The 13,685-nt window shown below is 56.1% G+C and overlaps 1 protein-coding gene across 3 annotated transcripts in view; it reads right to left on the bottom strand.

Annotated features, from left to right (window-relative positions):
- The window catches only part of EP400 (E1A binding protein p400), a 113,975-nt gene that overhangs the window by 17,546 nt on the left and 82,744 nt on the right, over positions 1-13,685 (bottom strand). For 2 of the 3 annotated variants that reach the window (XM_079943610.1, XM_079943611.1), the window contains 13 exons: positions 12,519-12,659; positions 12,239-12,322; positions 11,789-11,920; positions 11,538-11,582; positions 11,278-11,431; positions 10,918-11,159; positions 10,650-10,823; positions 9,312-9,448; positions 9,120-9,176; positions 6,269-6,347; positions 5,903-6,160; positions 4,813-4,858; positions 4,625-4,734 (listed from right to left, as the gene is read on the bottom strand). In XM_079943610.1, the coding sequence (XP_079799736.1) occupies positions 4,625-4,734; positions 4,813-4,858; positions 5,903-6,160; positions 6,269-6,347; positions 9,120-9,176; positions 9,312-9,448; positions 10,650-10,823; positions 10,918-11,159; positions 11,278-11,431; positions 11,538-11,582; positions 11,789-11,920; positions 12,239-12,322; positions 12,519-12,659 (1,659 nt within the window). Of the gene's footprint in view, positions 1-4,624; positions 4,735-4,812; positions 4,862-5,902; positions 6,161-6,268; positions 6,348-9,119; positions 9,177-9,311; positions 9,449-10,649; positions 10,824-10,917; positions 11,160-11,277; positions 11,432-11,537; positions 11,583-11,788; positions 11,921-12,238; positions 12,323-12,518; positions 12,660-13,685 lie in introns of all 3 variants that reach the window. The other variant, XM_079943609.1, reaches the window with a different exon arrangement.

Below are 13,685 nucleotides of genomic sequence, written 5' to 3'. Positions count from 1 at the left end.
CTCCCTGTGCTGCATTCGGGATAACTTCTTCTGATTTATCTTCCAGTTCACTAACTCTCTCTTCAGCTGTGTGGAAAGTGATATTAAGCCCGATTATAAGACATTTATTTTTCAATGCTGGTAACCATACTTTTCATTTCTTAAAGTTCTCTATATTCTTTTAAGTATAGTTTCCTGGTTTTTACAGACATTCGCAAGCTTCTCTTTTATTTCTTTAAAATAGAAAGTATAACCGTTTTATCATCTATGCCTGCTAACCCCCACCATCTCAAGTCTTTAAGGATCCGCCCAGTGTCTGTTGCTTCTGTTGGTTCTCACTCATGGTGCCTTCTTTCCGTGTGTTTGGTTATCTTCTATTATATGCGCCTCATTATACCTGGAAATCACTGTGGACATTCTAAGAAGTCCAGGTTGAAGGCACATTCCTCCAGAGAATCTGCATTCGATTCTGGCCACTTACCCAGAAACACTGCTCATCCAGGTCTACGTCACATGATTTGAGGGGCTTTGGGAGCCCTTCTGGGGAGCCATCAACGTGAGCTGCAAACTGACAACTGACTTGGGGCTAGAGCTCCACAGGAAGAGCCCCCGCCCCACCCTCTGCTCAGCATGATGGATTTTACTTCCGGTTCACCCTGCCCTAAGGACTTAGCCATTTGGGGGCCTGTCTCAAGGCATCAATGCCTCCTTTTAGACTCTCCACCTGGGTGAGTCGAGCCTTGGGCATGAACGGGGGGTCCCCCTGTCTGAGAAGGTGAAGTGTACTCCAAGGCGGACACAAGGGCACCCTGTGTATCTCTCTGGGTTGCCTCTTCCCTTAGATTTTGGCCCAATAATTATTTACTCTTTTGTCAGCTCCTTGAAATTTTGAAGAGGATACTTAAAAATTTTATCCAATAATTTCAGTTCTTTTCATTAGGAGAGTGGTATAAATAACTCAACTCACCTTATCACCAGAAACAGAAGTCCTTTCCCGCACTACTGAAATAGCTTTCTCTCTAACCTTTTCTGCAATGATCTACTCTACACATAAAACATCACATGAATTTCCCTAAAACACACCTCTGCTCAAACATTTTCAAGGGCTCCCCATCGCCTGGTGAATGGAACCCACATTCTTCAGCCTGAAATCCAAACACCATGACAGCCCAGGCTCACCGTCACACAAGACCAAGCACGCGCAGCCGCTCAAGAACCTGTGAGAGGTTGTGGGAACCACCGCTTCTCTGCTAATGCATCTTGTGCTCCGTCCAAACAGAACCGCTTGCTGTGCCCAGTATACACCATTCACTTTCCCACCACTGAACCTTTGCTTGTACGACTTGCCCTGCCTTCCAAAGAGCCATTTTGGTGGATGACATCTTCCTATTCTGTGGAAGCCCAATGCTCCCTTCTCCAGAAAACCTCCCTGTTACCTGTACCTCTTTTAGGTGCGGCCACAGGACTGACTGTAAGAACCCCATGAAAGCGAGCCGTGTGTTTGAGTCCTACTTCTAGCCCCACATCACCAGGGAGAGAATCTTGCCTGTAAGAGCTGTTCAAAAAATACATTGTGGATAAATTGCTTTATCTTTTAAAAATATGACTACAGAAATAGGTCTTTTCAAAATAAAATACCAAGTGCAATGATCTGGGCTTGCCACCCTCACGGAAGTAGTGACACTGGTCATAGGAAATGATCCTAATGCCACAGGCTAACTAATAGCTTCTGTATTCAGTGAACTGGCTGAGTCTAAAGTGGTTTACTACAAAGCAGAAAGAAAAATGAATGAAATAATCCACAGTCACATTCTAGAAAAACTGTTTTCATAGTCACTCTACTGCTTAGAGTATTCTAATTTTTTAAACCCAATTTACTGAGGTGTAACTCACGTACAGTAAAATTCACCTGTTTCAGGAATACAGTTCTCTGAATTTTTATAAATGTATGAGGCCGAGTAGCCACCAGATAGATACAGAACATATTCTGTTTTCCGTCCGTAAAGCCTTGCCTTTTCCATGTGGTTTAAATGGAATCACACACACACGAAGGCTTTCAAAACTCCTATCAGCCAGCACAATGCCACTGAGATCTGCCGTGCAGCCGCACGTGCCAGCAGTCTCCTGCCCCGCTGGGCAGTGCCAGATGGGCCGGGTGCACCATCTTCCCTTCTGCTCAAGGACATTTGGGCTGTTCCCTTACGTCGTAATTATGAACACAGCCACTAAACACATTCACGCTCAGGTGTTTTTGTGCAGACGTGTTTTCATTTCTCTTGGGAGAAAACCTAGGAGTGGAACTGATAGGCTGGAGAGTAGGTGTACGTTTAATTTTGTAAGAAATAAACTGTCTTCCAGACTGACTGCTAAGGTTCTGCATTCCCATCAGCAATGAGGATTCCAGCTGCTCTGCATCCTCACCAGCATTTGATACTGCCAGGTTTTTCTTTTCTTAAAGCCATTCTCAGAGATGTGTAGCAGTAGCAGATCACTGTAGCTTAATTTACATCTCCCTAATGACTAACAATGTTGAACATCTTTTCCTATTTATTTGCTATCCATATGGTGTGTGTGTGTGTGTGTGTGTGTGTATATATATATATATATATATATATCTCCATATGTATCTTCCATGGTGAAGTAACTGCTCAAATCTTTTGTCCATTAAAAAAAATTTTTTTGTCCACTTTTAAAAGTTGTTTGTTTTCTTATTATTGATTGAAAAAATCTCTGTATAATCTAAGTACCAGTCTTTTATCAGATATGTTCTTCAAATATTTTCCATGCCTTGCTTTTCATTTTATTAACAGTATCTTCCAAAGAACAGAAGTTCTTGATTTGATGAAGCCTCATTTATTTTTTTTCATAATTTATAGGCTTTTGGGATCCTAGGAAATCTTTGCCTAAAACCAAGCAAAGATGTTCTATGTTTTTTTCTAGAAATTTTATAGTTTTGGGTTTTACATCTGGGCCCATGATCCACTTTGAGTGACTTTTCATATACAGTATTAGTAACAGTTCAAAGTTCATTCGGCTTTGAACGTTTCCCCAGTTCCTCCAGCACCATTTGTTGAAAAGACTGCCCTTTCTCCACTGAAATCCCTCGGCACTCTTTTTTTTCTTTTAAAATTTTATTTATTTCTGGCTGCGTTAGGTCTTCACTGCTGTGCGCGGGCTTTCTCTAGTCGCGGGGAGCGGGGGCTGCTCTTTGTTGCGGTGCGCAGGCTTCTTATTGCGGTGGCTTCTCTTGCGGAGCATGGGCTCTAGGCGTGCGGGCTTCAGTAGTTGTGGCTCACGGGCTCTAGAGAGCTGGCTCAGTAATTGTGGTGCACGGGCTTAGTTGCTCCGCGGCACGTGGGATCTTCCCGGACCAGGGCTCAAACCTGTGTCCCCTGCATTGGCAGGCAGATTCTTAACCACTGCGCCACCAGGGAAGCCCCTCTTTTTTTTTAAAGAGTTCTCCTCTCTATTTTTAATTAATTAATTAATTAATGGCTGCGTTGGGTCTTCGTTGCTGCGTGCGGGCTTTCTCTAGTTGCGGTGAGCGGGGACTACTACTCTTCGTTGCGGTGCGCGGGCTTCTCATTGCGGTGGCTTCTCTTGTTGGGGAGCACGGGCTCTAGGGGCGCAGGCTCAGTAGCTGTGGCACGTGGGCTCAGTAGTTGTGGCTCACGGGCTCTAGAGCACAGGCTCAGTAGTTGTGGCGCACGGGCTTAGTTGCTCTGCGGCATGTGGGATCTTTCCGGACCAGGGCTTGAACCAGTGTCCCCTGCATTGGCAGGCGGGTTCTTAACCACTGCACCACCAAGGAAGTCCCTCCCTGCACTAAGAGTCCCGCCCGGCACTCTTAGTAAAAATTAATCAACTATGTACATGTGGGTCTATTTCTGGACTCTCTATCCTACTCCATGGATCTATGTGTCCATCCTTTTCCCAACACCACACTGTCTAGTTCACTACCAACACCACCTTCATAGGAAACACATTCCTCAGAACCCAACAGGGACATCACTCTATTTGCCAAAGCACTGCTGACTTTGAAGCAGCTTCTCACTCAGGGCACATGTTGTCTTTAGATCTGTGACTAAACTGCAACTCAGGATGTAAATGTAAATTCCTTTATTTCCGTCATTTATTTTTGTTTTCTACGGTGACACCACAGACGGCAGGTGCGTCCAGGTGAGCGCCCTGTCTCCTTCTGGTTACATGCTCAGAGGTCTTGTGGCTCTGCGTCTCTCCCTCTGCCCACATCTGGCCCCTTCCTGCTTCCCACGCATGGGCCTAGACACCCATAAACACACTGCCCCGCCTTGTGCCCCGTTGTGCAACAGCGCCATGTCCACACACACGGGCAAACCTGCCGCTACGGCATGTGGGCACCCTGTCCGTGGAGTTGGAGACGTGCCCTTGCACCCCCTCCCTCCTCCTGGAACCACGGTGGGGGATTTCAACACACTCTCTCCCAGAAAGCACACGTGGAAACCATCCTCTGCACCCCTCAATGTCCTCAGTATTTTATGAAACGCAAACTAGATCAGGACTTTCTGTACCAATGGAATAGAATTTTTTTTAAGAAGCCAACAGCTACTGCAGCGTCCTGGGTCATGCATGCCACCAAAAGCACCCAGGATCAGGGACAACTCACAGTCAAGGCTCCAGGTGCCACGGGTGAAGCGAGGCGCTTGTTAATGGACTGGAAGGTGGCAGCGGGGACGCCGGCGATGGTGTTCACGATCACATTTCCGCTCACTGTGCCTGCGGGGAGAGGACACGAGGTAGGAGCGCAGGAAAGAACTCACCTCCAATCGCGGCACCTCCCGTGAGACTTCTTACCCGCGGGCATGCTTGTCCCTGTGACGGATGTCTTGATGGCTCCTGCCTGCTGAAAAAAGAAAACCATTTGAATTTCAGGTCAAGCTCCGCCCTGCGTAAACACTCCAAAGCCTTCCCCCTCATCAGGATCAAACCCAAACCCTTGGTCACGGTTACTCGGCCCGCATGGCTGACTTCAGCCCCCTCCCCCCACCTCCTCCCACAGTGCTGAGTCTGTCCCTCGGTCACCAGGCTCCGGCCACACTGACCCTTCTGAGCCCCACGTCTGCCAAGTTCAGGGCCCCTGTGCTGGCTGTTTTCCATTCTTTTCTGACTGACTAATGTCACTTGGCCACAGCCCAGGGGTCAGCCCTGCAGAAGGTCTCTTCCTGACCACCCACCACTGTTCTCCTGGGCAGGGAGCAGCCCTCACACCAGGCAGGTGCTTAGTTTTCTGAACAACGAAGGACGGAGCTGCCAAGTGCACATCGAACGCCACTGCGGCAAATGTAACAAAGAACACGGGGTGGAAATGACCCCGTACAACAAGACCGTCCCGCGCCGGGCAGCAGTGCTTCCCCACGTGGGACTCTAACGTGTCACCAGGCACACACAGAGAGGGAACGCGGCAGGGCACAGCGGCGACAGCGCAGGGTGCGTAAGATCGACACATTGCCTTTCTTTTCTTATGCACTTCACCACCTTCCTCTCACGGGCACTGAAGATGCACACGCGTGTGCACAGCTCTGGGGGAAAGTGGGGCAGGGTGGGGAGAGGGAAGTCTGCACTAACAGTACCTGCTCTTCGAGTCTGTAGGGACAAGAGAGGGCGACCTCTTCACGCTTCACAAAACCCTAATTCCACACCTCCCGCTCACCTCCACCTAGAAGAACGGCCTCGTCTCCCACATCGCTGCCCAGTTAACCCAGCCCAGAGGGCGGAGCTGACCCAGCACCGGAGAGACGGGGTGAGGCATGCGCTTCCTTGAGGGGGAGACTGGGGGAGACTGGGCTGGCCTCCTACTTCCTCTGGGAGGAAGGTCCGCGGGCTGGAAGCCACAGGACCCTGGACAGGGGCGCGCTGGAGCTGACCACTCTGTGTGCCTTCTCACCAGCACTGCAGCGCTGCCCACCGTCGTGATCGCAGGGGGCGCCTTCGGTGGGGGCGGCGTGGGCTGTGCCGGGGGCTGCGCCTGGGCCTGGGGCTGGACGGCAGGCGGCCCCGCAGGCTGCTGGCTGCCGGCGGACGGGGGCTGGGGCAGCGGTGGGGGCGGCTGCTGCGGTGGCGGTGGCTGCGGCTGCGGCGGCGGCGGCGGTGGCGGCGGCTGTGCCACAGGCGGCTGCTGCGCCTTCTGCTGGTCGGCCAGCGCCTACGGGGCAAGAGGGAATGGAGCCGTGTGGAGGAGCTGGCCCGGGGGTGGGGGGGACCCCTGGCCCCCTCTCGTGGCCCTCCCGCCGCCCCGCTGTACCACACACACCTTTTTTTCCTTGGCGATGCGCTCCGCCCGGAGGGATGCGACCTGAATAGGAGGCAGGGGTTTGTCGTAGTTGATTCCACTAAAGACAAGGGAAAAACGAGAAATAAACTGTGAGTTCTAAGTAGACAAATGCGCTAGAAATCCAAAGTCCTTATTTCCCACGACGCCGAGTGCCGGGACGCCAAGGCCGGGGCCCGAGCGGCTCGGCCCTGGAGAGGAGAGGCTGCCAGTCTGCCCCAGACAACGGTGGCTCCCACTCCCTCGCAACAAGGACCACCTGCCAGAGGTGGGCCCGGGCCCGGTCCCCTGCAGCAGCGGCACTCGGCACGGCGCCTGGATACCACGTGTCCCCGAACACATGGGGCAATAAAGCCCCTCGGCGCCGTGCCCCTCACTGCAAACCAACGTCCCCGCCCCCAAAGCCAGGCCTGCCCCCGCCTGCACTGAGCGCCAGCCCTCGCCCCGCGGAGAGCAGCCGGCCACCCACCCAGTGCCGTGAGCGGCCCACAGCCCTCCGCAGCCTCTCACAGAACCCTTGCTTCCAGGGGCTCCTGGGCTGACGGTCACCTACCAGCCTTGAGTCCTGCCGCAGGGAGGCTGGCTCTGCCCTCGTGTGCCGCCTCTGCATTTCGGGGCGGCGCAGGTGCCGCTGCTGCGCCTGTCTGGCCCCTCTGGACACCAGCCCTCCTGCGTCATGTGCCCTAGCTCACGCAGTGCATCCTCTCCCATTCTCTGACCTCACCCACGTCAGTCCACTCAGTCCCCCGACCCCTCGAGGAACTCCCGCAACCCACCCTGCCGCCCCCATATTCGCATGCTGGCCCCCCTCACCCCGTGTCTCTCCATCACGCCTCGTGGTAAAGCCACAGCCTCAGCGCACTCCCCACTCCGCCTGCCCCAGGCCTCCACCACTGGGGGGAATTCAACCGCTGGGCGTGGCGACGGTCCAGCCGCCGCAGCGGTCCCTGCTCCACATCCAGCTCCCTCCCGGGACACACGGCCTGGCCTCCCACTGCTTACAGACCCTGACCCTGGCCACTACCTAGAGACAACCCCTCGGCGCACCTGGCCTGCACGTGGCCAAGGCCAGCCCGGCTCCACCCTCATCCTGTCCGCCAACCTCTCCCACCAGCGCCAGACACACAAAAACAAAACTGAGCCACCGAGACGCCCTCCAGGTCTGCGTTCACCGTGCAGCCGCCCTCCAGCTCACTCCGATCGGCCTCACGCCACCCCTGCTTCCGCCCAAACTGCGGGCCACCCGTGCACTGCCCTGCTCCCCGCCGCGGGGGCACCATCCCCAGACCTCCTCCCTCGCATCCTGCAGGCCAGCCTTCTATTCGCCCACCCTGCCCTCCGTGCCTTCCCACCCGCCGGCCCTCACTCAGAGGAACAAGTGTCCCTTCTCCCCAGCTCAGCCAGGCTAGGTTCTGTTCCCCTTCAGGATGAATCCTCGCCCTCCGTAAGGATTACTCAGAGTCTGTGTCTTGTGCGAGAGAAACAGGAGGGCAGGACTGGGCCCGCCTCGTTCACTGCTGAACCCGGGCCCGGCCTGTTTTTCTTGTTAAGAAAACCAATTAATGAAATCATCATCAACTCGATCAATACACACATACGGAACATGTGCTCTGCGCCTCTAGCCTCTAGAACCCCTACGTCCACGGAGCTCACGCAAGATGCTGAAGGAGTCAAGTAAAAATGCAAAGACGATCCACTCCAGGAAGAAACACAGAGAGGGGCTGGGGCGCGAGTACCAACGAGGAGAAGATGACGTGTGAGGGAGGGCCTGGCGGGGGGCCGACGGGTCCAGACAGATGGTCCCAGATGGAGCGACCCGCAAGGCCGAGCCAGCCGCCAGGCGGAGGAGCAGGCTGTGGAGGCCGGGGTGCACGGAGCGGGAGGGCAGCGCAGGCCTTGGTCCTTGGTGTGGCCGGGGGGCCCTCAGCAGGCACAGGCCCGTGTCAGGTGGTATCTGCAAAACCTACCTGGTGACGAGGAAGGCTTGAGCCAGAGGAGCAACTGGGCTCCGTCTGAACATGTGTTTTTCCCGATATTTTATTAGAAAGAGGCAAACATGCAGGGAGCTGCAGGGATTTTATAGCAAACGCCCACGTGCCGAGCAACTCAGACCGTACGGTTCTCTTTCCCTCTGTCCGCTCTCTCACACCTACCCATCTCTCTACCCATCTACCCAGTCATTTTTCTTCCTTTGCAAAATTGCAAGGCAAGAACACTCACCCCAGGTCTTCCCTGGTGGTGCAGTGGTTGAGAATCCGCCTGCCAACGCAGGGGACATGGGTTCGAGCCCTGGTCCGGGAAGATCCCACATGCCGTGGAGCAACTAAGCCCGTGCGCCACAACTGCTGAACCTGTGCTCTAGAGCCCGCGAGCCACAACTGCTGAGCCTGCATGTTGCAACTACAGAAGCCCATGCGCCTAGAGCCCGTGCTCCACAACAAGAGAAACCACCGCAACGAGAAGCCCACGCACCGCAGCTAGAGAAAGCCCACGCGCAGCAACAAAGATCCAACGGAGCTATAAATAAATAAATAAAAAGAACACTCACCCCCACCCCAACCCCGGTCAACTGGGTACATTTCTAGGGCAGGGCCAAGCAGACGTATGCCAGCTGAGAGGTGGCACAGCCGCTGTGACACTGTCAGACTGCAGGCAGGACACCCCATCACGTGAAAGGGGACACGAGTGTGCCCGGCCCGCCTCACCTCGACACCACCCCCAGCTGATGCCTGGACACGCCATTCGCACAATTCACTGAACTTGTAGGGTTTAAGAAAACATTAAAATGAAATCATTTCAAACGATGAAAACTGTGTCACACATACAGAAATACCTTTCTGCCAACACGGAAGCGTGCTTGGGGTTTTTCTGAAAGGGATTCATGCCAAGCCTGTAACACACAGAGAGAGGATTACTGAAGAGAGGACAATGCACTGAAGAAGGAAGGGAAGGCCAAGGACACACGGAGCCCCGACCCCACGGAGCCTCGGCCCCACGGAGCCGGCGCAGGGGCGCGGGCGCGTACAGAGGCTTGATGGGGGGGCTCCTCTTGCCCGCAGTCATCTTCATCAGGTCAAAGTGGCTCGTGTACAGCTGGGTGTGCGTGGCGTTCTCGTCCTGAGCGTACATCTGGCCCGTGCGCAGAGGACGGTTGTTCTTACTCTGAAACAGGATGGGGCGGGCACAGCAGGGTCAGACGCCGACCCTGTGAACAGGGTCCCTGACTGGGAGGTCTAACGTGCAATCCCCGGCTTAAACAATGAGTCCCTTCTTCCCACCCTTCTCTCTGAGACTCAACACAGATGGATCAGCAACGACATAGTGGCCGTCGTCCACCGACCACAAACACACTCCCCGGCCTGGGCTATGCCTTCCCGCCCGTCCCGCCGCCAGCTCGGCAGACAGCAGTGAGGCCGAGTGGCCAGGCTGACACAGACAGCGGCCCGCAGCCAGCGCGCCTTCACCCTGGTCGGCCCCGGGGCACCAAGCGGCGGCTGTCCCCCAGTTTGGAGACAACTGTTTTTAGAAAAATGAAAACCAAGATTCGTTAAAGCGTGCTTATAGAAACAAAATAAGTAATTTCCATGAATTAGGAACCCAGGAGCAAACTTCATCAAAGCCCAGGATGTCTGCCGCTGCCACGCATGCCCTGGCCCGTCCCAGGCGGGAGACGCGGTCATCGCTCCCGCTCTATGACTGGGCGCCGGCCACAGGTACACGCCAGCCCGACGCCGCGTGCCAAGGCTTTCTGCATGGAGGCCACAGACACCCTCCTGAGGACAGGCGAGGAGCTGAGAGGCAGCAAGGCGGGGACAGAGCAGATGGAGAAATGGAAAGAGACAAATGCAGCTCAAGGGAGACAAGAAAAGGCAGCGCCCTGGAGACCTCCTCAGCAGCCAGGCGGACTCGAGGGGCCACAGGTGGCCTCCTGATGACAGACACCACGTACTCGGCTGTTCTGCACTCAGAGTCTCTGATGCCCGCGGCTGGGACCAGAGTGTCTAGCGCCTGTCAAGCCGCTGCAGTGGCCAAGGCCCCGGGAAAGCACAGTGATGCACGAAGCGGGAGGCACCGACGGGCCCTCCTTCGATGAAGCTAACAGCACAGAGCCATGCCCGTCTACACACCCAACCCGGGAGGGGGGACGAAGCTAGGACGGCGCTGGGCCACAGGCAGCACACAGAATCTTCCAAATGACGCAGCAGCGCGGCTGCTCTCTGTCGGGCAAGATCTCAGCGCAGGGACTCCGGCCGGCGGGAACGGGGACTGGGACTGTGTCTGCCCCAGCTCAGGGCCGCGCCCAGCACCCACGCCCCTCCCTCCCCCTCGCCGAGCCGCGTGCCCCGCAGGAAGGGGGCCTCACCTTCCCCTCCTCCCTTGGGATGAGCACGTTCTCGTAGCGGTTCCGGCACTGCTTGGAGGAGCGGTAGATGCGGCTGCAGGAGTTCACGACGTCGCTGACGAGGTCCCAGTTGGGCGTGTGGGCCGGGGACACGACTGTGAGGTTGAGCGGCAGCTCGAGCAGCTGCTTCACGGCCTGGAGGACCAAGGTCAGGCGCCGCGGGTCAAGGTGCTGCGCGTCAGCGGCTTCCCCGCCCTCCAAAGGGCCCTGAGGACGCGGCCGGCCTCACCTGCAGCAGCGCCCAGTCCTCGCTGATGAGCCACTCCGGGTTGTCGGGGCCGGACTCGGCGGCTGGTTTGGCAAAGGTGGGCAGAGGCTTGGCGAACTGCGTCTGCTGCTTCAACAGGATGTTCTTCTTCTGCTCCTTCCCCTCTCGGCGGATCTTCAACATGCCGGGCGTCGCGCGGTCAAACAGCGACCGCGGGGGCACCACGGCCTCCCCGTGACGCTGCTTCTTCTTCCTGCCTGCGGCTGCACGGAGAGGCTGCTTCAGCCGGCAGGTCGGCGGGGAAGGGGGGCAGCAGGGCCGCGGAGGAGGATTACCGAGGCCACCGGGAGCGCCGAACCCTCTCCCGCCACGGGAACCCACCTGACGGGTCCGTCTTGTGTCTCCGGCGCTCCTTCCTCACGTACACGGGCGGCAGCTTGGACTCCGGGATGGGAGTGGTTTCGTACATGAGACACATGACTGAGTCGATGTAGATGTCGTTGTCGTCCTGGGGGGGCGTGGGCGGCGTCCAAAGCTGCGTGTGGAAGGGAGAGCCCTGAGCCGTGTGGCCCCAGGAGCAGCCGCCCGACAGGGCGGGAGGCGGGAGGTGAGCCCAGGGACACGGGGAGGCGGGCACTCACCGGCATGACCTCCGTCTGCCCGTCGGCGCCCTCATACACGAACTCCTACAGGAGAAGGGGAGCTTTTCAGGTCCACCCAGCCCTGGCTTCAAGCTGCAGCCACCCAGCATCCACCTTCACGCCGGTCAAGTCTTGGAAACAAGCTCGCAGCGTGGCTGTCGAGAAGCCCCGCGGTGCGTCTGTGCCCCGGCCGGCGGGCAGCGCGGCGGGGCACGCCCGCGCGGGTAAGGGGAGCCCTCGGGCACACGTACCGCGCGGCAGGCGTCCTCCCGGGTGTAGGTGAGCAGCTGCTGCTCGGGCTCGCGCCGTGCCCGGGCCTCGCGCTCCCGCAGTGCCCGCGCGTGCCGGGCCTCCCACTCGCCCACGGCGGCCAGCACAGCGCCCTGGAGAGACAGCGGTCGTTCCCATTGCCGCCCACGCCCCCTGCGCCCCCCAGCCCTGCCCCGCCCCTGTGCTCCCGGCCCGGGCCCTTCTCTTTGTTCCCAATACGTGACCCTCTTTGGAGCCCCAAGCTGCTTCAGAACCGAGGAAAACTGCACCTGCAGGTTCCTGAGGCTTCTCCCTTCCGATCAGTTTGTACACAGGTGGGTCTGGGTTTATTCCTTTAATTCTAGGCAAGTCACACTTAGTTCCAACCCAGTTTAACCCTGAAGAATCTGAGATTCTCACGTGTTAAGATGGTCAGAAGTTCATTCTCTTACCTCGCTATTTCTCTCCTTTTCTTGATCAGTGGAAGTATGGAATAATTCCAGGTAATTCAAAGCATACTTTTCAATTGGTGTGAGCTGTTTCAAGATGTATTTTTTGAATACGGTTAACAGCAAGTTCACAAGGACTTAGTTCCTCTTATGACCCCCCACCAACACTTGAATCAAAACAGCGACTGTTCTTGGTCAAGATGAACAAGAAATATCTCCCAGAAGGGTCACATGTTTAAAGTATTTAGGTGCAGAGAAGCAAATGAAGTAGAAAATGCCAAACCTGTCCCATGAAGTCCGCTAACTCCTCCAGTGGCGAGGGCTCCTCGCCCCACCGGGAACCGTCGGGGCACCGAGACCCGGGCGCCAGCTCCTCTGCTGACTCGTGCGCGTCCTCCTCCAGACACTCGATGCTCTTGAGGGCCTGCAGGAAGTGCGCCCTTAGTGGACGTGACTCGGATGCGCTCTCAACACTTCAGTTGAGGGGTACAGCCCACACAGCTGCCCACGTGCCCACACTGTACACCAAGCCTCCCACGGTGATGCCTGCTCTCCTCGGCCCCCCTCGTACGCCTGAGACGGCGGCGCCGCGGGCACAGGGAAAACGGGCACGCCCTCGAGAAGAGCCACAGGCACACAGGCTGACACGCACAGCCCGGCCCCCAGACTCAGAGAACCGAGCAGGATGGGGCGTCTGGCTGCATCTCACACCCGCCACCCACCACCCTGCCCCGGTCCTGACCAGGAGAACAATTCTTCGTCGTGCACGAGATACAGGCCGTGGTCTGTGGTGAAGACAGAAACCAAGCCCCCAGAAAACGTGCTGCAGACGGCGACAGACACGTAAGGGTCAGTGTCACCACAGTTCAAGAAACGCCCATTAGACTAGCAGATGCTGCATGTGCCTCTCCCGACACCCGACAGCCAGGATGGCAAATGCAGACACACACGCTCACGTCGGGGCCGGGGCTGGGGGGACCATGCAGCTGAGAGGATGTCAGTTAAGACGGGTACCTCTTTCCAGGGCATTGGGCAACATCTGCAGAGTTTAAAATGTAACCCTTCCTCACACGATACCCAGAAAGTATTTCCAGACAGACCGTACGTCTAAGTATGAAGCACAAAACACTGAAACACGCAGAAGAAAATAGAGAAGAACCTCTCTTAGAACGCAAAAGCACCAACCATGTGATAAAGATGGTCTGCTGGGTGGCATTAGGACCAAGAATTGCTGCTTGCTGAAAGACAGCATTAAAAAAGGCAAACCACAGGCTGGGAGAAGACATTTTCCATGTATCCCACAAAAGCCTCGCATCCAGAATACAGAAAAAAAGCCAAGAAGCCATTAAGGAAAAAAAAGAATCCAGTTAAAAAAAAATAGGAAAAAGACACGAACTAGCACTTCATCAACAAGCACCCACGCTGCCAATGAATGCAAAGCTCACCAGCC

Source organism: Stenella coeruleoalba (genome assembly GCF_951394435.1).
Source record: "Stenella coeruleoalba genome assembly, chromosome: 14".
In the NCBI taxonomy this organism is placed as follows: Eukaryota; Metazoa; Chordata; class Mammalia; order Artiodactyla; family Delphinidae; genus Stenella; species Stenella coeruleoalba.
This window is presented reverse-complemented; position numbering and strand designations above follow the sequence as displayed.